The 26,375-nt window shown below is 46.4% G+C and overlaps 1 protein-coding gene across 1 annotated transcript in view; it reads right to left on the minus strand.

Moving 5' to 3' along the window:
• The window catches only part of LOC129329360 (complement C4-like), a 65,875-nt gene that overhangs the window by 23,185 nt on the left and 16,315 nt on the right, over positions 1-26,375 (minus strand). The window contains exons 9-28 of the mRNA XM_054978898.1: positions 25,336-25,459; positions 24,078-24,193; positions 22,706-22,876; positions 20,800-20,979; positions 18,910-19,092; positions 16,849-17,004; positions 15,749-15,875; positions 15,567-15,638; positions 15,117-15,305; positions 12,972-13,083; positions 11,522-11,592; positions 9,938-10,077; positions 8,114-8,323; positions 7,276-7,327; positions 4,368-4,457; positions 4,072-4,275; positions 3,321-3,396; positions 2,618-2,774; positions 2,357-2,479; positions 588-759 (exon numbers count right to left, since the gene is read on the minus strand). Of these exons, the coding sequence (XP_054834873.1) occupies positions 588-759; positions 2,357-2,479; positions 2,618-2,774; positions 3,321-3,396; positions 4,072-4,275; positions 4,368-4,457; positions 7,276-7,327; positions 8,114-8,323; positions 9,938-10,077; positions 11,522-11,592; positions 12,972-13,083; positions 15,117-15,305; positions 15,567-15,638; positions 15,749-15,875; positions 16,849-17,004; positions 18,910-19,092; positions 20,800-20,979; positions 22,706-22,876; positions 24,078-24,193; positions 25,336-25,459 (2,725 nt within the window). The remainder of the gene's footprint in view (positions 1-587; positions 760-2,356; positions 2,480-2,617; positions 2,775-3,320; positions 3,397-4,071; positions 4,276-4,367; positions 4,458-7,275; positions 7,328-8,113; positions 8,324-9,937; positions 10,078-11,521; positions 11,593-12,971; positions 13,084-15,116; positions 15,306-15,566; positions 15,639-15,748; positions 15,876-16,848; positions 17,005-18,909; positions 19,093-20,799; positions 20,980-22,705; positions 22,877-24,077; positions 24,194-25,335; positions 25,460-26,375) is intronic.

Below are 26,375 nucleotides of genomic sequence, written 5' to 3' on the forward strand. Positions count from 1 at the left end.
ACACCCTGTGCAAGAGTGATCCAAGATGGCAGCTTTGCCTCACAATCAATATGAGCCTTCACCGAGGCTCCATAAAATGCTCCATTTTACAGACCTCTGGAACTGCCATGAAAGGAAACAATACCTCCTTGCCAGCCATAGGAGCTTTTCTATGCTTACAATGCTCCCTGAGCTCTAGGAGATATTATGGTACTGTTGCATTGGCCATGTTGACACAAACTGCTATTTCAATTCAACAAGTGCACTTTAAGTCCATGATATTCTTCTGCTCCAGCCCTATTCACACATGAGTGGGATTAAATTACAGAAGCACCTTTAATGCTGCATCCTTCATTCGTATGAATTGTACAGGAAGTAAGTACAGGAGGAGAGATCCTGGACACTGCAGAAGAACTTGAACTTGTGCAGAACAGGTTTTATTAGATTTGGGGAAAGGGTTGCCCCCCCCCAAAAGACTTGGCCCTGATAGAGTGGGAGCAGTGGGTGCGGAAGGGATTAAGCACACCCCAAATCACTACCACATCCCTATGGCCCCCTCCCAAAGGAATTCTTTCCCAGTTAATAAAGGGTCATCAAGTCACATGTACTTTCGTTCTGTGTGGCGAGTCTCTTCAGGAGGGCGTCGGCAGCAGCGATGGCCGACCGGTTGTCCGAAGCAAACGAGAGGGCGTAACTGGAGATAGCGACAGGGTAGGGACCCAGGGATGGATTGTCCAGTGAGCGGGCCAGGAAGGAGGTGGCTTGAGAGAGGCGATGTTTCTGAAAGAGAAGTTGATGGAGTTGGGGCTGGTGAGTGGTGCACCTCACTGCCACCACCTTCAGCTCAAGGGCTGGCTCACACGTTACAAAAGTCCTTGTGGATGCCACAAGCACTTTAGATTGCATAGGTAACAATGGCTGTACATTAGTTTCCTCAATGGAGTCCTGCGGTTGTTTCAGGAGAGGAAAGTGGCACGGCCCGTGTTTGTGTGGGGAAAGCTACACACGCTTGGGAAACCAGCTTGCATGTGATCCAAAGACCTCATGGAGACCACAAGTACTCTGTAATGTGCAAGCTGTCTCTCAGTGAAGATCTTTCCGCTTCTCTCTTCTTCTTTCCTTGGTCCTTATCTGGAGAAAATGAATTAAACCCTAATAGCTAAGGGAAACAGGGTATATATGACAATGGCTAACATTTGCTTCAGGTTAGTTAATTACATTTTTAGCCCAGTTAAGATTGGGAATCAGAGAAACAAGCTTCTGTTCTCTTCAGCTTCAAGCCTTCCAGCACCAGTCAAATTGTTGCTGGTATCTGGTATGGCATACAGGGGTGGGTGGAGAGGAAGCCAGGGCTTCACAGTTGTGGAACAATATTTTAAAAGGTGGGAACAACAGTACAATAATGTGAGGAAAAGGGAGCACAGGCAAAGAAATATAAAACAGGAGGTGTTAACGTGTGGGGAAAAGGGGAATAAAATTGCTGTGCAGATATGACACTCCAGGGTTAGCTTATATTGGTAAAAAGAAACAATATACCACCACAATCAGCTGGTCTGAGCAACGATCCCTGTTGTGGGACAAGCGGAGTTGTGGATTTGGGGCAAGTAGCTGAGGCGAGGTTCTTCTGAATGTGGATTTCTAGATTAATGGCCACTAAACTGAGCCATTGTGCTTAAGTTAGGTCAGTTAGGTCTCAGTCAGACTATGAACTTAATGAGAGCCCCCCACCCTTTTAGATGGGAGTGTATACTTAAGGTGTGAAATGTATACTTCAGGTGTACAACCTGCTTTCGGGGGACCCTTCTGTTGAGCCTGTGAGATGGCGCCCTGGACTTCCACCTCAACATCCAGCCCTGAAGTCACCACTGTTGGCACTAGGCCAGTTCTTGGGTGTGAAGCACACACTTGCAAACCTGTTCAGTGTATGCTGCAACATTTTTTTCTCTTATATGTCAATACCTTTTAAAAACGATACCTTTTAAAAACCGGATCAGTCACAAAAGCTAGACCCCGGGCTTTTTTTCAGCTGGAAGGCGGTGGAACAGAGTTCTGGCACCTCTTGAAAATGGTCACAAGGTCGGTGGCTCCACCCCCTGATCTCCAGACAGAGGGGAGTTTAGATTGTCCTCTGCTGTGGCATGCGTGCACTTTGTGCATTCGCATGTGGTACCAGGGGCACCACCTCCCGCCAGGAGTTACCCCCTGTACTGGCAACTCACTGAGTTCCACCACCTCTTTTCCCAGAAAAAAAGCCCTGGCTAGACCCATCCTCCAAACGTCTCCTTTTGCAAATGAAAGTTGAAATTTCTAGGCATTGTGAATTAATCTTTCTGGCTGCAGGAGCATAAAGCTTTCCCCCCCTTCCCTTACTGCATACCACTTGTCTGAGCTGTTCCTCCTTCTCCGACTCCTGTCCTTCATACATGACCAATGCCTGTTTAAGTGCGATGGTAACAAATGCTGTAAGTGAGACACCTCCATGAAGGCCACCAACACCGCCCTAGGGAAGAAAAACAAGAGGGCGCACAATAGTAGCCTCAAAGCAACAATGAACTGCAGCACATGAACTGAGGCCTACACATACTGCAGAGCACATAATTGGAAATATGAGAGTGCCAGGAAGGGGGGGGGGGCTCACCTGCATCTCCCGGTGATAGACGGGGTTTGGGTCGTGGAAGGAGCCATTGGGCTTTTGTTTTCCCAGCAGCCACTGCACTGACTCACGGGTCTTGGCTTCATCCACTGCCTGGTACTCACGGCTCAGAGACAAAACTTTCACCACAAAAGCTGTCAGCCTGCAAAGTGGAGGGTCATAGGCATAGCATTAAGGGTACATGGCAGTACCCTTGTGCTAATAAGTTTATAGTGTGCTCTGTGAATCATGGCCAGCCCCACCCTCCACATCATGTCCAGTAGTGAAATTTTTTTTTAATTGTCGGCAGCAGGTCTGGCCCCCACCTAGCAGGCATACCTGACAGATTGACAAATTTCCCAAATGAAACTAAAAACAAAATTGTAAAAACAAATAGAACAACTTTTCAAAACAACCACATCCCAATCTTCACTCACTTTTTGTTGGCTGCATGTATCACACGATTCATATCATTTTGTTTTTGACTGCAATCTACCTTAAGTCTCAACAAGAAAGCCGGACTATACTTAATAAATCTCCAAGTAAGTGTTGGTGGTTTTATTTCATTCTCCACATGTTATGTGTCAAGAAATTGAGAATTCTTTGTCCCTCAGTACAGAATTCTAGACACTGAATGTTCCCCCTAAGGCTCCCGCACACGCACACACACTGTGACCCACACAAGGCCCTATACAGTGCTGGTTCTCACCAGGTACTACTCGGAGTTTTGATCCAAGCTCCATAAGATCCGTCTGATTTCCGGAAAGTGAGGATTCGTTCATAGCCTGTGACACAAAAGACAAGTGAGTCCCTCCCGCCAAGCACATATCCTTTGCTACTTTTTGGCAAACTCTTTAAAATTTAAATTGCATAGGTACAAAGAGGAAAAAAGGGACGGGCAATGTTTATCATAGGAAACAGAATTGGGAAATCATTGGGTGAAATCCAGGGAAGAAAGAAACAATTCTGGGATTTCACCAAACAGTGGGAAAAAGTTTGAAAAAAGAAGACAGTACCAAAACAATTATCAGAGTAATCAGGGCTTTTTTTCTGGGAAAAGAGGTGGTGGAACTCAGTGGGTTGCCCTCGGAGAAAATGGTCACATGGCCGGTGGCCCCGCCCCCTGATCTCCAGACAGAGGGGAGTTGAGATGGCCCTCGCGGAGGGCAATCTAAACTCCCCTTTGTCCAGAGATCAGGGGGCGGGGCCACCAGCCATGTGACCATTTTCAAGAGGTTCCGGAACTCCGTTCCACCGTGTTCCCCCTGAAAAAAAGCCCTGAGAGTAATACAACAGCTGCAAAATCAATCAGACTTTCGGCCTAAAGGAGTACTAATCTGAAGATCATGTCCCTGTTGGTTGAAGTCATCTCAGGCATGGACATGCATTTGTCCAGTGCACATTCAGCCTCTCTCTATACCCTAGAATGTTTTCTTCCTGAACCCCAGAATGCACCTTACCTGTGCGAAGATTCTCCAGTGCCTTTTCTTTGCTCTCTGGTTTCAATTTTAGCCACTGCTCTGTCTGGTCCAGGTAGCGCATGGCAGAGACCCCCGGGGCCAGATAGACCATGGTTTGCTCAGCACATCCCTGTGGAACTCGCAGCAGCGACGACAGGCCCTCAGGCGAGAGAGAACTCTCCAGAGTGTCAGCTGGCACTGATCCTGCGTCAAAGCAAATGCACAGTTCAGCGGTTTAGTGTTAATTAAAAGTGGGAGTGAAATTAGGGCGCAAGGCCCGGGTTTTGCTTCCTCACCTGTCAATCGAACGTTCATTTTGAAGTCCCCATCAGGAAGGGTATTGGAGGGCATCTCTCCTGAAATCACCACAGATTTGGAATGGCCATCTGTACCAAACAGAGAAAATGAAGGCGAGCGAAATTTCATTTATGTTTTTCATTGATACCCAACTTTTCTCCCCTGTGGGGACCCAAAGGGGCTTGCCTTGTTCTCCTCACCTCCATTTTATCCTCACAACAGCCCTGTGAGGTAAATTAGGCTGGGAGTATGTGACTGGACCAAAGGTATTGAACAAGCTTCCATGGCAGAGGGGAGATTCAAACCTGGGTCTCTCAGATCCCAGTTCAACCATAGGCTCTACGGGCCTTCCTCCAGTTGTGAGAACCAGGGCGTTTTTTCTGGGAAAAGAGGTGGTGGAACTCAGTGGGTCGCCCTCGGAGAAAATGGTCACATGGCTGGTGGCCCCGCCCCCTGATCTCCAGACAGAGGGGAGTTGAGATTGCCCTCCGCGCCGCTCCAGCGGCGCGGAGGGCAATCTAAACTCCCCTCTGTCTGGAGATCAGGGGGCGGGGCCACCAGCCATATGACCATTTTCAAGAGGTTCCAGAACTCTGTTCCCCCATGTTCCTGCTGAAAAAAAGCCCTGGTGAGAACCACTGTGGTGACTGGGCAGACTCTGGTTCAAATCTCCACTCAGTCATGAAGCTTCCTAGTGATCTTGGGCCTGTCGCACATCTTAGCCTAACCTACTTCACAGGGTTGTTGTGGCAACAAAATTGGGGGAAGATGAACCATATATTCTATACTAAGCTCTTCAAGGAAAGAAAGGATTTAAAAAAATAGAAGAGGTAGATGTGATTTCAGGTAGGGTTCCTGATCTCCAGCAGAGTTTTCCTAGAATTACAACTGATCTCCAGACTACAGAGATAGTTCTCCTGGGAAAAATTTCAGTTTCAGAGTCTCTCTACATGAAACGCTGGGGCGTGTGTCCATTAAATGTCAAGAGATGCAATGTTAGCTGGGAAGCATAGTTTTGAAAGACAGTCTGTGGAGATCACTCCAGAGGGGACAGATTCTCTCACAGCCCTCCACCGGCATGCTAGACTGTCTCCCCTTCCAGAGCTTTTACCTTGCCACTCTTGCTGCTTAAAACTTTGAATTAACTGAGCCTTGGCAGGGCAAAGGCTCTGGAAGGGGAGACGCCAGAGGTGGCGGAGGGCTGCCACAGAGAATCCGTCCCCTCCAGAGCAATCTCTGCCAGCTCTGTCACTTAAAACTACACTTCTTGGCTAACATTGCATCTCCTGACACATGAAGAACACAGACCAAAAGTATTGTGTAGAGAGACTCAGAGAGCAGGCTTTATGGCTTCACTGTCCTGCTGTACTCCCTCCCCAAACTTTGCCTTTCCCAAGCTTCACCCCCAAATCTCCTGAAATTTCCCAACCTGCAGCCTGTAAAATGTAGACTCTTCCCTTCCAATCAGCTTCATTAGCATAATCTGACCAGACATGAGGGAAACTCTTTCCTAACCTGGTTGTGGATTATGATGAATGTGATCGTACTTCCACTGAATCATTTCTCTCAGGGTCAAACCACACATTATGTTTTTTGGTCAGTCGGGTCCAAGTTCCCAGAATCAACTCACTTTCTCTGCAGTCACACATAAGTTACGGGCTTGGCAACCAGCACTAGTCCTGGGGAACCAGGACATGGAGGAGGCACCACTGTTGATAGTGTGATATCATTTCCTGGGAGACCCTAGAAGTGACTTTATGCCTCTCTAGGAATCACAAGAAATTTTGTGGTAACTGTTTATTTTTCTCCTGCCACTAATCTGAGTGGCAACCCGGCAACCCTATAAGAACATTTTTAAAGTCCCCAGGAGCCTGACTGAGCTTGGGACAACAGTGTAGGGGAAGGAAAGGTTTCTGCCTCCCTTCTGCACCTTTTTCGTTCAGTTCAGTTTATTGTTACAATCCGAGATCAGAAGTCAAAATCAAAGTCATTGACAGACATATACATTAAATTCAGGTCATAAATATAAAAATATACTGTACATAAAATATGGTTCTTAATTAAAATTGCTAAGACAAAGCCATATTCTTCTGCCTTATTAAGCATGCCTGGGCACAGAATCTAGCTACTTTAAAGGATATTTCATTATAACAGTCACCAAGCAAGAGTGATATATAAAACTGATTTGATCTACCAGGGTAATTATGCAGAAGTGGGGTAATAGATACATTTCAGATTGACAGTATAAGAGGACATGAACCAAAACAGTGTAAGGAGGACTAATTTGCCCATCTTTTGAAGTGCACATGGGCAAACTACTCTTCCCCTGGTGTTTTGGATTCAGAAAATGGTGTGTGTGGGGGGGAAGCCCCTCCTTCCCTTGCACTGCTGTCCATGCCCAGTTGGGCTCCTGGGGGCTTTAAAAATTCCCTTTCCCCCACCTGGGCCGTTTCCAGACGGCCCCCCGCCTCGCGAAACGTCACGTGTCGTCGCGCGTCGTTGCGCAGAAAACGCGAAATATCGCGTTTTCTCGCGCGAGTTTTGCGCGACGTCGCGCAAAACTCACACGAGAAAACGCGATATTTCGCGTTTTCTGCGCGACGACGCGCGACGACGCGCGACGTTTCGCGAGGCGGGGGGCCGTCTGGAAACGGCCCTGCTGAGTGATTGCAGGGAACACAAGTTGGATTTGGAGAACCCACACCCAACTCATCAAAAAACATAACAAGCAGTCTGGTCCTCAGAAGATTTAATTTTTCCTTCACAATGTTAAAATGCTTCATCATTTTTCTTGACCAAAAGGTAACAGGATGAAATTACAAAAACATTAAACATTCAAATCGTATTGCATACCACCTCCCACATAAATTCATTTCCAGTTCTTTTACCTCTGCTGTCCTTTCCTACCTGTAATATCCAGGGGGATGGTGTATTCCTCTACCTGAATGGCACCCTCTCTCTGTTGAGGGAAAAGAGATGGAGGAGGTGTGGGTGTGTGTACCAGGGCCAAAATGACAGCCAGCACAGTGTAACAGGTAGCAGGTTAGACTCAAATGAGGGAGAGTTGGCTTTGAATCCCTGGTCAATCATGAAACAGGTTTTGGGGTGGGCCTTGAGCCAGTCATTCCAGTAGCCCAGCCTAATTCACAAGATCATAGTCAGGATAAAACTGATCATCCCCACATATACCCATCTGAGATTCTTAAGAGAAAAAGTGTGATACAAATATGATTATATTAAAACCCAAACCCAAGAGACAAAAAATGACCAGTCACTGTGGCACACATACACACAGTGAAATACACTGTCTGCCAAAATGTAATGAGCTTTACATAAATTTGGGCATGGAATCGATATGTTCATTTCTGAACCACGTAAGTGTACCATTTTCCTAGGCGGCAGCAGGAAAGCTCCAGCCCACCAGGCCTCTTCGCTCCAGCGAGAACAAGGAGCAGGGCCCCAGAGTGATGCTGCACAATGAGTTGTGACATGACTTCCAGTTTGTATCAGGAAGTGACACCACAACGTTGTAGGAATTTGTCCATCAGACTTGGATGAATTCTTAAAGCACTGTGATGTCAATTCCTGGTATAAACTGGAAGTGATGCCACAATATTGCTCTCCGCCCTCAAAAGATTCCCACTGATTGCTAGCACTCTGCTGGCAACTCTAACACCAATTGAAGAGCTCTGATGAAAACTGCTAGCGGAATGGAGGAACATCTTTTGCCAAGGAACAGCCTTACCTCAACCCGTAGCAGCTTTGTCACCTTGTCCCCAGCCCCCCAGCCGCCATGAGCAACAACAGTGATGGGGATGTGGGTTGTTCCCATGGGTACCAAAACAAATGGGACAGGGACTGCCGAGTTCGCTGGCACATCCACCTGCTGCTTCCTTGCTGGGCCCACAGTGGCTGGAGAGCAGATGCCCTCAGCAGGCTCCAGATGTACTAAGGCCTAAAAGGGGGAAGGGGGAACATCTGGGTTATTAAGTACTTTCAAATGTTTAATTCAGTGTTGTGACCTTTAATACACTTGGCTGATTCATCAGTAGAAGCCAATTTTTAACCCATGAGGGCAAACCTGAGGTAATTTTAGACTGCAGGTGAGAATGGGGAACTGCATGTTTGGTATTTCCCCCAACAAAAATTTCTCCCTGTCCATGGATACTTAAAATTAACAGGGAAATGCAGGTCTACCCTTTAATAGAGGGAAAGACAGCTCTGTGTAGTACTTAGTGTGTCAGACTAGGATTTGGGAGACCCAGGTTTGAATCCCCAACTCTGACATGGAAGCTTCCTGGGTGGGTGACCTTGGGCCAGTCACAGTCTCAGCCTAACCTATCTCACATAATTGTTTTGAGAATGAAATGGAAAAGGGGAAAATGTTGTAATCCACTTCGGGACCCCAATGGGGAGAAAAATGGGGAATAATTGAAGTGAAAATAATAAGCTAGTTTTCTACATGTAGGGAGGGCCGTTTTTCCCCCATGAGGGAGATATTCAAACAAGCACCCCCTCCACTTGCAGTCAAAACAGTACAGTTGTAGAACTGAGAACCACGCATGTAGGTCAGGCCTGTCTTTCACTAGAGACTGTTGATGGTGTGGATCTACTAGAAGATTTCTGTGGATAGTAGGGGTTTCCTGTCTCCCCTCCTCCTGTTGCACTCCAAAAGGTCCCCAATGTTCTGCTTAGGGAACACCCAGGAACAGTATGAGCAAGGAGTCAGAGATCTGCCATGGAGGGGGCATCAGCAAAAATCAGCCTCTTCGTTGTGCCCATGCAAATTCTCCAATGGATTCAAGAGCTAGTTTTATTTTCAGAGCTGAAGGTGATTTGAAAGAGGGATCACTGCTTGCAGTGTGTTGTTCACTCCCAACTTTTGCCTGTGGTAAACAGGCTTTGATGAATTCTGCATTGTTTCACAGACCAGCACACCTCTTGACCACAGCTGAAAATGTGATTAAAGATGTGTGTGTGCATGTGTGTAAGAGGGGGGGGGGGAAGAGAAAAAAATATGGAAATGAAGCATGTGTTTCAAACCACTTTTAATTCTCTTAAAATTATTAGTTCACAAGTGTTAGGTGATTAAGGCCCACAGAAGCCCTGTGAATTTTTGTGAGTCGCAGCTCACATTTTTGTGAGTCGCAGCTCTGACTAATGAACACTTGTATATTTATATTTGTATATTGTATATTGTATATTTATATTTGTATATTTATATTTGTATATTGTACTTGTATATTTATATTTGCATAGTTGTATATATAAATATACAATATATATATTTATATTTGCATAGTTGTAATTTTAATGATAATATATAGTAATTTTATAATTTTTAATGACATTTATATATGTTTAAATTGTGTTGTTATCCGCCCTGAGCCCGCTGATGTGGGGAGGGCGGAGTATAAATCCAATAAATTAAATTAAATTAATCTTTGAGTTTGTGCTCTAGAAGATCATAAAGAGGGGAGAAAATTTTGTCCTGTCACATTGGGTCACGGGACTGTAAACTCAGCAAAGGGCCATCCCAAGGAGGAAAAGTTGTGTAGCTTTCTCTTACCTTGATTGGAACAGGCTGGTAATTGTACAAAACTGGACGGATCTCTATCTGTTCAAACCGTTTCACTGAGTACGGCAGCCTCAGAGAGATGTGGAAATCTTGGAAGACTCTAAGGCGGAGAGGTTCTGAGACGCAGATCCCTGAGAATGAAAGTCCGAACGATCATTGGTGAAAGGAAGACAGGGGAAGAAGGATAGATGGACAGATGGATGGAATGCTGTCTTTCCTGTTTGTTTGTCCATAGGAAACATGGACCTTAAAAACACACAGACACTAGAGTCCTGAACTTTCAGTACTGGACTGAAAGCCACCCCTTGGGCGGAAGACCCATGGCATAACATTAATAAGATCTCACTCTGCCCACCTAGTGCAAATGCTGCCCACCTAGTGCTGTAATCTACCATTGGTTGCTAGCTACCTGACTAATGTTCAATTTACTATTGGAAACGCAGACCCAAAGTACCTGAACAGGAACACTTGGGGGTAAGATTGTTGCTTTGGGAGGACAGACCGTGGTTCTATGTTAGAGCATCTGCTTTGCACGCAGAAGACCTAAGATTCAAAGGTGATGTGAAAAGGCCTCAACCTGAAGAGCGGCTGCCGGTCAGAGTAAATAATATGGACCTTGAGGGGCCAAATGGTCTGATTCAGTAGAAGGCAAGGCAAGTTAATGGAGGGGTGGTTACAGGGCTATCTTCTGTGCTTATGCTCTCTGCTGTACTCCACTTCCATTCCTGCGGATGATCAGAAAGTGGCATGACAGGTACTAGCAGGGGTCAAGGGTAGGGTTCCCAGGTGCCCGCTGGTGATGGGCAAACTCCCGGGGATTTGTCCCCTCATCCACTGATCGCCCAGGAATTGGCAGGAGAGGGCAAACTCCTGGAGCTTGCCCGCAACCAGCAAGCACATCAAGAGCGCGCACTGTGGGCGCGCTCCCACCCGTCGTGCTGGCTGTGGGAGTGTCCCTGCGCTCCATTTGGAGCCAATTTAGGCCCCACACCACCCAAATCTGAGCCATGTGGAACACGGGTTGCCTGGATCACTGCAAGCAGGTCATGGGTTGAGTGGTAGGGGGTGAGCTTACTGATCTGACGAAGGAGGAAAAATGCAGTTCTGGCAACTGCTGCAACCTGGGCCTCCCTTGATAAGGAAGCATCCAGGACCGTGCCCAGACTCCTCACCATCAGCATGGGCACAACAAGCACCACCCATCGAGGGTCATGAGCCAGATTCTCGAACCCATCAATGCACGGCCCACGTGCAGAACTTTATGGGGTTGAGTTTCAGCCCACCCTTGTTTCCATCTCATTTTTCTTGCATGTGTGAACTAGGCCTTGCAACATGCTGTCCAAGATGGTCCACCCTCTTATCACCCATCTCAACTACAAGCCTGGTCTCCATACCAGCAGCCCTGACTTGGGTATTTGTAGAAGGAGGAGAGAAGAACACTGGTTAGAAAAAAAGGAGGAGCTGTTCAAGTGGATGAAAATGAATCTGGATGTACGGGGAAGCAAAAGATAATTAAAGAAGGCATTTGTGAGTTGGGTTCAATGTTTGTCAGAAACAGGTCATGGTTTGGTTTACCTTTCCCAGCTGACATGCTCACTGCCTGTATCTCCCAGGTGGTGATGGAGTCAGGAAGCGGTATGGTTTCCCTGCGGGAGGCAAAAGGAAGAAGAAGGTGGAGAACAGTGCCGCAGGAGAAGGTGGAGAACAGTGCAGCAGGAGAAGGTGGAGAACAGTGCCGCAGGAGAAGGTGGAGAACAGTGCCGCAGGAGAAGGTGGAGAACAGTGCCGCAGAAGAAGGTGGAGAACAGTGCCACAGGAGAAGGTGGAGAACAGTGCCGCAGGGGAAGGTGGAGAACAGTGCCGCAGGAGAATACTAGGAGAATACTAGAAAAAAACTGGGAACCTTGAAAAGACAGGAAGAGCCCTGCTGGGTCAGACCAGGGGTCCATCTAGCCCAAGATCCTGTCTCATACAGGGGCCAACCAATTCCTATGGAGGGCCAACAGCAGAGCACAGAGGCTGAGGCCTTCCCTGATGATGGCTCCTGGCACTGGTATCCAGAGGTAGACTGCCTCTGAACGTGGAGGCTCCCTTTAGCCATCATGGCTAGCAGCCGCTGAGAGACCCTATCCTCCACAAATTGTCTAATCCCCCTTTAAAGATGCTTAAATTTCACATGGCTGCTCCCTACCCCCTTTCTTCTATAATAAGCCTTCTTTCTATAAAAACATTTTTGGCTTCCTTAGTACAATATGTTTCTCTGAGATATTTCTCTGAATCCCTACATGCTAGCCTGCTTGGGCGCTACATAGCTTGCGATAAGGTGTTTTCCCAGGGTTCCCACCCTGTTACTTCGTGATTTTGAACTGGAAGGGCACTTTCCCATTGGTTCACTCTAGGTGTTTTCAGGAGTTACCCGAGTGGTAGCAATGGATCACCACGGTGCCCTCACTACATTCCCTGGCAGCAAATTCTCCATTTTAATCAGTCTCCGAGAAAACAAGTCTTTTGTCTGACCTGAACTTAATTCTCAACCATTTCATTGGGTGCCCCCGAATTCCAATATTTTGGGAGAAGGAGAAAAAGCTCTCTATCCATTTTCCCCACCCCACGCATAATTTTATGAACCTCTCTCACGTCCCTTCTTAGTTGTCTTGTTTCTAAACAGAAAGTCCCAGACTCTTCAGCCTGTCCCCATAATCATCTTGGTGGCCCTCTTTGTACTTTTCCCAACCCTGCAATGTCTTTTTTGAGATATGGTGACCAAAACTTCACACAGACCTTTGGATTATAATTTTGTATAGGCTTTTTTGTAGGCAACACAGCTACCTTGCCTTGCTGCTTGACTGGACGCCTGGCTGTTGTGATGAAGGGTCTCCCCCTTCGGATCGGGGCCCAGGAACTTTTAACATCTGCTTTGCAACTCTGCCTCCTGACCTAAAGTTGCCTGAGACCCAGAATCTGATACCCTGCACCAGGACACAGAAGGGAGGGGAAGCTATGGAAAGTTCCTTTGCTAGCTCACGTCTTTGTCTTCTCCATGGTGTATGTTTTCCACAGCCAGCTCTCAGGGAAAAAGCTCCGGACTTGAATGAAGTCTTCATCAAAGAAATCCTCTTCCTCCTCTTCAGCTTCAGCTATATGGAGAAAGGAGATCCCAAGCTGAGAGTGACAACATGTCGCCTGGGTGTTCCAAGTACCTAATCTTTGCAAAGATACGCCATGCACCACAGCATGAGGATTACTGTTCATAGAGGAATACTACTATATTTCTGTGCATTTTGTTTATCCCGCCTTTCCTTCTAGAGAGTTCAGGACACATCAAATCCTCCCTTTCCTCTCCACATTAAAAGTTTCCACTTGCCAGGGATACTTTAGGCTGTTCCTGCATTGGGCAGGGGATTGGATTAAGTCTGTAAGGCCCAATTCCAACTCTATGATTCTATGAAAGGCTCATAGTGGAATTCACATCTTGACTCCCCCACCCAAACAACCTGCCCCATAAAAATCCCCTAGTACAGGGGTGGGCAATTGTTTTGGCTCGGGGGCCACTTTGTGGGAGCGGAGGTTAGCGGAGGGCCGCACCTTTTAAAATGATTGCATTCATTAGTTTACTTTGCATTTCAGAAAAGGTATAAATTGTATCATAAAAATCAATAAATATAAATTAAATAAAATAGTGGTAGTTTTATTCAATTTATTTATTGTGCTAATTTCATATCATCTATAGCTGCAAGCACATTTAATTTTAGAATCAGTTTAATGAGGAATGTACCCTATCACACTTTTCTACTGTCTTGGCGGGCCACAAAAAACTCTGTAGCGGGCCGCATGTGGCCCGCGGGCCGCAATTTGCCCACCCCTGCCCTAGTACAGTTTTCCATCACATGTCTGTTTGACAAAGTAGGCTGTGACCCACAAAAGTTCATATTGAAATGAATATTGTTAATCCTTAAAGGAGCTACTAGATTTGTGTCTTATTTTTCAGGACACCACACATGGATTCTCTTCCCCTCTCTTTTATCCTCACAACCACCTTGTGAGGGAGGTTCAATTGACTAGTTCAAAGATATCCAGTGTGCTTTGTGGTTGGCTGGGGGATTTGAACCTACGCCTCCTTCCTCCCTTCAGTGCTCCAGTTGCTGCTACACCACAGTGCCACTAAGAAGGTATTTTCTTATGATTTGAGAGGTTGGTTGTTGTGGGTTTTCCGGGCTGTATTGCCATGGTCTTGGCATTGTAGTTCCTGACGTTTCGCCAGCAGCTGTGGCTGGCATCTTCAGAGGTGTAGCACCAAAAGACAGAGATCTCTCAGTGTCACACTGTGTGATTTCACCTACCAACATCTTCCCCACACTGTGACACTGAGAGATCTCTGTCTTTTGGTGCTACACCTCTGAAGATGCCAGCCACAGCTGCTGGCGAAACGTCAGGAACTACAACGCCAAGACCACGGCAATACAGCCCGGAAAACCCACAACAACCATCGTTCTCCGGCCGTGAAAGCCTTCGACAATACATTTGAGAGGTTAAAAGATTGATCTGTGTTCTCAGCACTTTCATAAACATGTAAGTTGCCGGGGCATGGGTCCTTTACCTCATTTTCACTTGCGCTCCTCTTCATCCATTGTGGATATGGCTCTCCAAAAAAAAAAAGGCCTGTTGAAGTCTGGATTCAGAGCTACACCTCGGTGCATATCTTCTTGCTCTAATCAAACAGTTTACACTGTGTGCTGTGCCTCTGCATCCTGACACCAACTGGCCCTTTTTGGTTACACCTCTCCCACCTTCTGGCCTGGATATAAGAGCTGATGGATCTTCATTCTCATTTGTATCTAATGAAGTGAACTTTGGCTCAAGAAGGCTTATACCCCGAAAAATTTTGTCTACTAAACTCCAATTTAAATCTTGTTTCAGTTTGTCATGACCGTATCCCTTCTCTGGCTTTAGACAAAGTCACTCTCATTCTCATCTACCTTTCCAAAGTAGGTGAAAATGGAAAGCATTTGAGAAACACTTTGCACAGTGAAAAGTATTTTGTATTACAGGCGCACGTTATCAGAGATCTTCCACGACAGGCAAAAAGCTGGGATGAAAGTAGTTCGTGGTCGCAAGGACTTTCCCCAATCCAAGCAGGGGTTTAAAAGCCAATTCCAGTCCCTCTACTCACTCCGAGCAAGACCACGGTTTCCTCCAGACTTGCGTCGCAGTTCAGCTGCGTATCGACAACAGTCGAGGAAGGCGTCACGGCACTCTCCTTCGATCCGCTTGGCCCTCTGCTCGCATGACAAGGGCATGGGGATCAGCACCATGCCGTCCCGACAGCAGCTCTGAAACTGGGAGGCTGAATAGTTGGAAACTGGAAGCGGAGGGATGGGAAAGAAAAGAAGGCAGAGGTGAGTGGATGCCTGCAAAAAGAGAAGCAGGAAGAACAAGCCAAAGGATGCCAGTATTTTGTGCTCTGCTTTACACAAGTTCAGGCCCGTTCTTCTAGGTCCTTCCCTTTTGTCTGGAAAGAAAGAGAGGGGGAAAGACATGCCAGAATGTGGGAGAGGGAGCCTGGTTTTCTCTGTGCATGTGCTGATTTCCACCACTCCTCCTTTCCCCTCCTGTCACTTACGCTTCTCCTGGAGTTGGACTTGGATCTCCAAAGAACGCTTCTTCCGGGAAACGTCTACATTGCACCCGTGAGCTGTGGGAGCAAAAAGAACAAGGTGGGGTAATGAGATTGGGATGCAACAGGAATTTCCCATCGGTCACAGTCCCAGGCTGCACACTTTTCTCACAGCCCTGGCACTTCACCTTTTCGGAGTGGGCTGTTCAGGTTCCCCGCACGGAGGGAGAGTCCAGCATCAGTAAAAACACCGAGGGAGTTTTCCCCACTGCCAGCTGTGCAGCCAAGATCATAACTTCCCATGGCTTGGAAAACCTGGTTCCAGGAAGAAAGAGGGTAAGAAATGAACGGAGGGTGGATATGAATGAATGGAAGAGTGTTTGGAATGGTGCTTGCAATTGGGTAGAAAGATCAACACAGAGGAACAGAAATCAAACAAAAAGACTTCTGAAAGTATCTGGACCTCAAGCAATTTTCCTTATGCTGTCACAAATGTTCATAATAGGACAAAAAGTCAGCCAGCATAGATGCAGATGTTCAGTGGTATTCTCCAAAGGAGGAGTCAAAGCTACAAATTATACTTCCTAAGGTAATCATATCTGCACCTAGCTCAGCAGCCTTCGGTTCACAGATACAATTTTACTCTGTTGGACCGAGATGTGGCTGTATAGGTGTCCCTTTCTTCACAGATAGATTAAAAATGCCTCCTTCTTATTACAAGCCATCCCAAGGAAGTCAATGCTGCATGAATTTATGCAGGTAGCCCATCTCGTCCAGGGTTTTATGGACTTACTTTTATTGGCTTGTTGGTTTTCTTTTGGGGTATGAGCTGCCCCAAGCAGGTCCTTGGAGGGGCGGCATGTACATTTTATTGATGATGATGATGATGATGATCAACTGGTTTTTTTCTACCTTCCTTCTGAAATGGCATTAACTGAAGGCCTAACTATTTTCCTTGCATCCTGGTAATCAAATACATGTTGCTTGGAAATCATTTCCCAAGTTTGTGGCAGCTCAACTCAGATCAGGACCAGGGCATGTGGGGAGAGGGGGCTTACGCTCCCCCTCACACACACACATCATTTTCCTGACCCAAAATGGCTATGGGCAGTAGCTGTTTGCCCTGCTAGAGAAATGTAACATGCACTTCCACAGTGCTACGGAGCATCCAAATAAACTTATTTCAGTCTCTAAGGTGCTGCTGGACTCATTTTTTGTTTTGCTACCCCTGATTATTGCCCAGGAAACCAGAAAGCAAGGAAGAGGCATGGGAGGAAGATGGCAGTACCTTGCCCTGAGTGAGGCGATTCTTCCGATTGAGGGCATAGACAGCCGTGTCCACAGCAGCTAGAGAGACAGAAGATCTCTCGTCAGTGGTGACGGTGAGTTTCAGGATGTCCTGGGGTCGCAGCTGATCTGTGTTTCCTGATGTGCTGAGATGCAGCTGCAGATCAGAGGGACACAGTTAGGGAGGGACCGTTTTGACACTCTTGCAAATGGTTTTTAAAACCCCAGCCACTCTCTGTGATTCATACGCCCATTCCTTGCTCTCTTTCCCACTTCGTAACTCATGCTTGTTTCCAGGTCTCAGCTGCCCTTCATCCTGCAGTCTGGGCAGCTACAAACCCCTTTTCCTTCTCCTGTCTCCTTGGCATGCTAGATGTGTATGGTTGCCGATTGCTTCCACACTAGTTGTTTACAGTACACTTTTATGCAGAGGGTACACCTTTCTAAAATAGGATTGCCACTATAGGCCGGTGGGGGGCAGGGATAATAATAATGACTACATTTATATACTGCTTTTCTAGACAGATTAGTGCCCCACTCAGAGTGGTGAACAAAATCAATGTTATTATCATTCCCATAATACAGCTGGGGAGCTAAGCTGGAGAGGAATGGCTTACCTGAGGCCACTCTGCATGGCAGTAGTGGGATTTGAACCAGCAGATTGCTGATTCGCCGCTCAACTACTTAACGACTAAGCTATGGTAGCTTTCATTAATTTCTTTGGCATTGCACCCACACATATCACTTTTGGAGCAAAACCAGAAGTGACATCATTACATTGGGGAAATGCTCTAGGATAACCTGTGAATAAACCACCAATAACCATAGATTCTGAGGAGATTCCTAGAGTACCACACTGATCTGAGGGCATCACTTCAGGTTTTGCTCTCAAAGTGATGCCATGTGTTGACATGACATCAAAGAGTCCCTCCACCCCCTCCCTGCCTGTCAAGCTGCTGTAGGGAATGGGGGCCTGGGCTGGGAAGTCTGCTACAGTGGGAGACCTGACCCCCCCTAATCTAAGATCACTGAAATCACTGAGCTTAGGCCAAAGTACTTCTGCATAGGCCTGGTCTGGACAGAACACCAATTCTTCACTCTTTTATAAAAAAGCCAGAGAGTGTCATTGTCCATCCATTGCTTACTAATGTTTCTATCCTGAGTCTACTACTGATGGCCAGAGGCCAAAAAAAGGCTGCCATCCACCCTAGGGTGGCCAACTGTAGCTTGAGAAGTTCCTGATGATCTGGGAAGGGTAGAATTTGGGGATAAAGGAAGCTCGGTGGGAATGTGATTCCACAGAGTCCACCCTCCAAAGCTACTGTTCCCTCCAGGAGTACTGATCTCTGTATTCTGGAGATAAGTTGTAATTCCAGGAGAACTCCAGTCCCTACCTTGAGGTTGGTAATCCTTATACAGCCATGACAAAGATGAGACCAAGTTTAGCAAGACTTAATGGTGGTGGCCCCTACGTATTTAAAAATGCCACTGCTCTCACATCAAGCTGGCTCCATTAACTAGCATGTTGATGGTATTGGTAGGATTAAACAATATAGAGCTGGGTATTTGGTGTGGGGGAAATGGCATTTTTAAATGTATCAAAAATCACTGAGGAAAGGAAAGTCTACTCACTCATGTTCCAATATGGCCCAATGGGGCTGTGGCAGAATTCCCCAGGGTAAATATGACCCCAACACCATCAAAGTTTTTAAACTGTAATTTTTAAAAAATACAAGTGGAGCAAGGGCATGAAACACCACAGGGGAATTATAGGTGTGGGGTAGAAGGAATATGAAGTTTTAGAAAATTAAAAACAAAGTTTTATCAATCCTCCTTCCACTTTCCTGTGGCCAATTTGACCCCACTTTTGGTTAAGCTACATGTCATCCTATTGATAGCATTGACTTACACTGTGTAATCCATCTTGAGACTCGGTAAGAAAGGCAGACTGTAACTAATTAACAAACTAAGTATCTAACATACAAATCGATCCCACAGCCTTCAGCAGTGGTCTCTGGGAAAGATTCCTCAAGAACGCAAACTCATTTCAAGTTCTATTCACCTTCCCTTCACAGCTGTCAACAACATCCACCCAAATAGAGTTTGCCACAACTTCGTCTCCCGCGCGGTAAAAGGCCACAAATCGAAACGCCGGCATCAGGTTGGGGGTGATGCGGACGGGGACCACAGTAAAGGAGCCACGAGCCACACTGCTGGCAGAGACAATATCCCCTTTGTTCAAAACCTGGAAGCAAACGGACAATTCACATGAGCAGGTGTTGAAAGCAATGCAGTTTTAACTAGACAGCACCAATCTTATTTTTGCAAAATATATGTATTTCTGGATTGTAAGTGGTATTACATATTTGAATGCTTCCCACATACTGAATTCCCCTCATATAGGACATTTATATTTGAGGATGAAAATGAGATAAAAACCATTTGCCCTGACATGCTAATCTTACATATTGATGGATTTTTCAGGAATGATTGTACTACATGTTCTTTTCACGTCCTTAAATCAATCTAAGAGCCAAACCGCACAAGACGAATTATGCGTGTTTTGCATGGGAATGCACATGTTCCCCACATGCACGTGTTCCCCACATGCTTTGCTGTTCACTTGCACACCACAGTCACACTGGCAGAGTAACAGTCAGCGGAACAAGGGTTATGCACTCTCAGAAAGGCTTTATGTTTTTATGTTATATACATTTATTATTTTATATAAAGCCAACATGGTGTAATGGGAAGAATGCCTGACTAGGATCTGGGAGAGCCAGGTTCAAATTCCACCTCTAACATGCAAGCTGGCCAGGTGAATATGGACCAGTCACACACTCATCCTAATCCACCTCACAGAGCTGTTGTTGTAAGGATAAAAATGGAGAAAGGGAGAATGTTTTGAGCCGCTTTGGGTCCCCATTGAGGAGAAAAGTGTGGTACAAATGAAGTAAACAAACAAATATTTATTTTATATACGTTTATGTGAATAAGAACTCCTGAGCTTCATCCCACCACTGGGACTCACTGGATATTTGAAGGACCGTCTCCTCCCATATATCCCCATAAGCTAAGTATGGCTTTTAGTCTGCCACATACTGGCCATCCTCTCTCTTTAAATAGCTCACCTAGCATCAACCAGAGTTCACGCCTTCTCTATTACAGCTCCCAATTTGTGGAATGGGCTCCCTGAAGAGGTGGAAGGGCTCCATCTTTAGAACATTCTAGGAGGCGTAGCACGGCCATTATATTTGCCAGGGATTTTAACAGGGTATAAATTGCAGGTATCTTGGGAAGGTGGCATTTGGAGTTTTAGCAGCCTACATAGGCCCATCTAGCTCAGTCTCCTCAGAGCTCAGAAGCTATGTAGGGTCAGCCATGGTTAGTACTTGGCTGGAGAGCCACTGAGGAAGACAAGGGCTGTTTCCACACGGCTCCCCGCTGCTCGTAACAACCCGGAAGATCGCGCAAAAACGCAGAAGATCGCGTTTTCTCACGTGGGATTTGCGCAATGTCACGTGACGTCGCGCAAATCTCGCGCGAGAAAACACGATCTTCTGCGTTTTTTGCGCGATCTTCCGGGTTGTTACGAGCAGCAGGGAGCCGTGTGGAAACGGCCAAGGGTTGCTACGCAGATCCAAGTGATGGCAAACCACCACAGCTCCTTGCTTGTCTTCTAAACTCTGTGATAACATCACCCTAGGTCGTTTGTGACTTTAACACACACCCTCTCCATTTGCAGTTTTACTTTGTTGGTTTTTAAAGGGTGATGTTTTAAATTATAATTTGTGAGCTGCCTTGAGCCACAAGGAAAGGTGCGGAGTAAATATTTTAATAAATAAAATAGGTAGAGCATGGGTCAAAAGATGAGAGATGACAAGTCCTGGCAATCTAAGAGTTTCATTCAGCCAGGAATAATACGGCCCATCACCATGCATCAAGGATTCACCATGTAGTAGAAGTTGGAGAAGTCCTCTGGTCCGACGTGTTTCAGCCCCAAATTGAGAGTCTCTCCAGGGTTCAAGTCTAGGTGTTTTGGGCTGTCGATGATCAAGTATCTGCCTTTTGGGGACTTCATGACTGTGGCAGTAAGAGTGGCTTCAGCTGGAGACTCTGTTCCCGCCGTTATCTATGTGGGACAACAAAGACACATGTGGCAGACTTACAAAGATCCGATAAAGTGGTACAAGTTTTATAACTTAAGTGTCATAGCTTCCCCCAAAGAAATCGGCTACACTGACAAAAGAGGCAGAAAAGGCCATTTCGTCCCCTTCCAGCCATTCCAGAACCCTGCTGGGGCCAGGGGATCTGCCACCCCCTGCTCCAAATTTTTTTTAAAAAATGTTGTTGGGCTAATGGCATGATGTGACTTCCAATTTTCCATAGAGTTTCCAGTGATTCTTAGAGAGGTGTGATGTCACCTCAAAGTGATGACAGATCTTTCCTAGGAATCGGTATAGATTTTCTGCAATTCAAAGAGAGGCATGACATCAGTTCTGTCTTTCCCCAGAAGTGACATCATGCCACTGCTGGCAGCCATCCACCATATCCCCGCCCTGGTTGCTAGACCATGCCTGACAGCCCTATCCCCTTCCCCCTTGACAATGCAACGTTTTGACTATTTGTCCATGAGAGTCCCATGACTTTCAGACTACAAGGGGGGAGAGGAACATGGGAAAGGTCTGTGACCATCAGGTTCTTCTAATGATTGCAAGATCTAACCCAGGATATCTCTTTTTAGAGCAGTGATCCCCAACATGGCATCCACCAATGTGTTTCCTTGGGTCCATGCCCTTTTTCCTAGGGTCACCAGCATGAGGCTGGCAACTAGCAGCAGACTCACCACAATGTAATGTCATTGTCAGTGATGCACAATGACATCAGTGATGCTGATGATCACCCTTCTCATTCCTCGTTCTTCTCTTGCCACCCAGCTGAGCAGCGGCAGGAATGCCCCACTGGGGTTAGGGGAACTTGGCAAGCCTACTTCTTCCCCAAAGCAAACAGCCAGCCATTCCTGGCTTACCTCCACTCTATTAAAGCAGAAGGTGCTTCGGAAGAGCCAAGGAAGCAACACTTTGCATCTGCAGGAAGCACCCATTCAAAAACAGCTGCCTCCATCATAAGAACATGCTCGACTTATAATCAGGGGTCATTTCATAGAAAAAGAGCTGGAGGAACTCATTAGCATAACTCCTTAGCATAACTCATTAGCATGTGCCATGCCCCTTGCCATCACCACAAGTGCATCTTTGGCATAACTGATTTGCATATGCCACACCACCTGGCATCACCTATCCTGGCTGTTTTGGACCCAATCTTGGCCATTCGGGGCTGAAATTGGGCCCAAAATGGCAAAAAGGGGCTGAAAATGGCTGAAAAGGGTTCCAAAATGGTTAGGATCAGGCTGCTGCTGAGCGGGAAAGTGTGTAACCACCCGTCAGAGGCCCGATCCAGGCCATTTTGGCTCCAATCCAGGCCGAAACGGGCCCCAAATGGCTGAGTCAGATGGGTGGGGCCAACTGTCATGTGACCTCTTTGGAGAACTGCTGGAACTGTGTTCCTGCGTGTTCCCCCTCAAAATGAGCCCTGCTTGTAATCTTCCAACATTTTGTGACAGACCTCAGCCTATATTACAGCCATTTTGATTATGGTTATTCCTGCCACGGCAGCCATTTTATGGTGGTCCCCATTCCAAAAGTGCCCACAGGCTTTACAAGATGGGATACCCCTGCTCTAGGGCTTGTGTTCCCCTCCTCTATTCTCCCTACCAACCACTCTCCTTCCGTCTCCCACATTCTTGAATTGGCAAGTCTGTCCCTTTCCCACTTCCAGAGCAGGAAAGATTCTTGTACCATAAAAGTGACTGTTGTTGCTCCAGAGGGGATGTTGATCCTGTATGTCACAACACCATGGTCACTGGTGTCCACTGCAGTGTTGTCAGGGGATGGTCCTCCAGTTATCTGGGTGGAGAAATGGACTGGGAGTTGGGGGGCAGGTGTGCCATCTGAGAGTGAAACAGTAGCCTGCGGGGCAAAAGAGAGACATTTATGAAGAATAATCATATACATACATATAAGTGCACAAAGATGCATGCAACAGGTATGCAAGTACAAGAGGTAGCACAAGACTGCACACAGCCTTCTGAGTGCTCAATTCCCAGGTGTAATATATGTGTGTATGCCTTTAGGTTAGGCCTGACAAGCTAGTCTTGCTTCCTGCTCCTAAGGCATGTATGGGAGGGGCCTAGCTGAAGTCTCCTATGTGCTGAGTGCCTGGATAGGTAAGACCATTCCTGCCCACCTGACACCAGGGGATACTAGAGCAGGTGTGCAGGGCCTGATTTATACTGGGACCACAGCACACTATTTCCTCTTTACTTTGCTCCTGGCAACCACTCATCCTTGCCTTTCCCTGCTTCCTTCTCTCCTTCCTACCCACCCGCCAATTTACTTTCTATCTGCCCCCCGCCTTCAGCTATATTTATTTTTTATTTACCTTATTTCCACCTGCCTTTCTACCCAGTGAGGACCCAAAGCAGCTCACATAATTTTCCTCTCCTCCATTTTGTCCTCACAACAAGCCTGTGAGGTAAGTTAGGCTGAGTGTGTGTGACTGGCCCAAGGTCATCCATTGGGGATTGAAACCTAGGTCTCTCAGAGTCCAATCTGAAACACTAACCACTATACCACACTGGCGTTCCTGAGGTGGCTGCTGTGAGTTACAAGTTACATGATAGCAAGTTACAAGGTAGCAAGTCACCCAATGATTGCTGATCAGCCCGGCCCTGATGAGTCCTCCCTCAAAAGCCATGGAAAACAGAAACCAAGGCTTGAAGGCGGGCAATACTATGCGGTAACCTAGCAACCACCACTGAGGCCATTTCTTTCGTAGTAACACAGATGCTACTTCTATTATTTGGAGGAGGTTAATCTCCCACAATTTTTCAGATTTGTGGAAAGATCTGGATTTTTGTTCATGGCTTCAGTCTCTTCCAGGACATTCAGATGTCGGTATTGTGCATTTCAGAGTTCACTTAACTGGGACAGTGACCTCCAGTGGCTATGAGGTGCAGCTCTAGGAAGATACAATAGGTGAGAAGGGTTTGAGCAAAGTAAAGAGAGAGGAAAAAAGGGAGTGCTTACAACCTACGGGACACCCTTTGCAACAAAATACTCTTGACACAATATGGGACATGCCGCACTGGAGGAGAGAAAAGACACTCACCAGCACTTCGAATGGTGCCCCCGGCACAAAATACCGCTTGGTTTTGGACAGGTCCAGTAAATATGGAGAATTCACAAATTTCACAGAAGCGAGTTCCTGTTCCTCCAGCTCGCCACCTATGGGAAACAGGTGATGGTATAAAGGACTCATACTAGACTCCCCTTGGGTCCTAGCCAGACTAGCTCCTTGGCCTAGGATTTGCCATGATTCATTCACTTAGTTTCAACAGAAAATTCAGATAACCTCATTTATTAATTTATTCAGTGCTTTCTGCAGCATTCTTCCAACTTTTCCCAAACCTCTTTTGCACAGGATTTTTTATTACTTGAAATGGAATAGCAAAGTACTCTTGATGTACCTGGCAGGAGGAGACATCAGGTCGGTCATGTTGGTAGCACCCTTCCATTTCTGGCTTTATTGGCATGTTAAATTGCCCGGCAACCAGGTGGCTGTCTTCTGTATTTTTAAAAAATTTACTTCATTCATCTATGAGCCGGTTCTTACCATTAAGGCCCTACATGCCTTTGGGCCAGGATATGCAAAGGACCACCTCCTTCTAAACTATCCAGCCTGCCTCTCAAGCCCTGCTCTCCGTGCCCCCAACTTTAGAGGTGAGTTAGTTGGTGACTAGAAACCAGGTTTTGTAATGGCACCCTGCCTCTAGAATGCACTCCTCCTTGAGGCTCACCTGGCACCTTCTTTACTTTCTTTGAGGCACCAGACCTTTAATTAAGGTTTTTATCAGCCTCTTAAATATCTGTCCTGTTTTGTGGATTTTTAAGTTGCTTATGTCCAGTGGCTTGTTTTTAATACTGTGTGACATGGTTTCAATTGTAAGCCTCCTTGAACAGGACTCTAAAGAGGCAGCATAGAGATATCCTAAATAAATAAATATTGTTTTATTTGGATCCTCTCACCAAAGTATTGCTTATGGGCATCAACCAACATCAGTTTGTATATTGAAAGTAAAACACATGGAGTTTATAAGAAAATGCTGCGCAGCAAATGCCAAGGACAGCGTTTATTTAGTAATTTATTTAGATATTTATACTAAATATAAATTCCTACGGGAGCAAGGGAAAAGGTTGCCTCGCCAAGCAAAGACCTGAGGTGGCTGTGGAACTTTCTCAAGCTCCCCGGACCAAGGAGTCCATTTCCTTACTCTGGGTAAAACACGAAACATTCCAAGGAGTTCGGCTTAGCCTTGGTGTAGACAAACATACTTAGCGCATCAAGGGTTTCCTGTTTCCAAACTCACTTGCTGTCTCTATGACAGTGGCCGCAATGTAGAGCGCTGTTCCTATTAGGTCCTGCAGAGGACGCCCCAGTTTTTCCGACAGGAGGCTGCGTTTCAGAGATACCGAGCCATGGCCATTGATTACCTAGTAGAAGTGAAATTCAGTTGGAGGTGAGGGAAATTAAATCAATTCTATTATATGCTCATTGACACAAGACAATAATTTTCTGGGGCCTGAGGTAGGGAGAAAGAGAGCAAGTAGAACTTAACTCCTACTGCTCCACTGAGCACTGTTCTGCTAAGCAAAGCCATTTCAGGCCTAAAGAACCTTCCTCCAAGTTACAGGGCAATCCCAAGAAGAGTTACGCCAGTCTAAGAGAGACAAAGAGAGCAAATAGTGCTTAACTACACATTTACATGTGCATTTACATAGCTGTCACTCCATGCACCCTCTCCCCTCTCTCCTCACCACCTATATATCTCTGGCCAGTTTCTTCATACCCTCCATGCATCTGATGAAGGGAGCTGTGGTCCTCAAAAGCTTATGCTACAATAAAGTTGGTTAGTCTTAAAGGTGCTACTGGACTCTTTACTATATCCCAAGTAGAGTTATGCCAGTCTAAGATCATGGGCTTAGACTGGAGTAACTCTTCTTAGGATTGCACTGTTAGCCACTTCAGTTGTGGGAACGGGCTCCTTAGGCTGGAGAAAGGGCTCCTTGGAGGACGATCAGATCTTTTCCATGGGGACAGCCCTGCTTCAGGTGGGGAGGTATGCTCTGAGGTTCCACATTTCCAAGTACACTGGCCAGGCCCAGTTTTGATTGGGACCACAGAGAGAAGGGACTTGGACCTTCCCCTGCACAGTTTTTGCAAACTGAAACGGGGGCTGTAATTGTCTCACAGAGAACTATTTCAGGTCAGGGAATCAGCATGGAGGAAGGTCTAATTCCCCTTTTCTCCACACACTGGGATTCTGATCCATATCTGATCTGTGTGTACCTGATTTCAGAACATGCCTGTCCACTCATCCCAGAGACATCTCCAGAAAAGAAGGAATGT

Source organism: Eublepharis macularius, chromosome 4 (assembly GCF_028583425.1).
Source record: "Eublepharis macularius isolate TG4126 chromosome 4, MPM_Emac_v1.0, whole genome shotgun sequence".
Classification (NCBI taxonomy): Eukaryota; Metazoa; Chordata; class Lepidosauria; order Squamata; family Eublepharidae; genus Eublepharis; species Eublepharis macularius.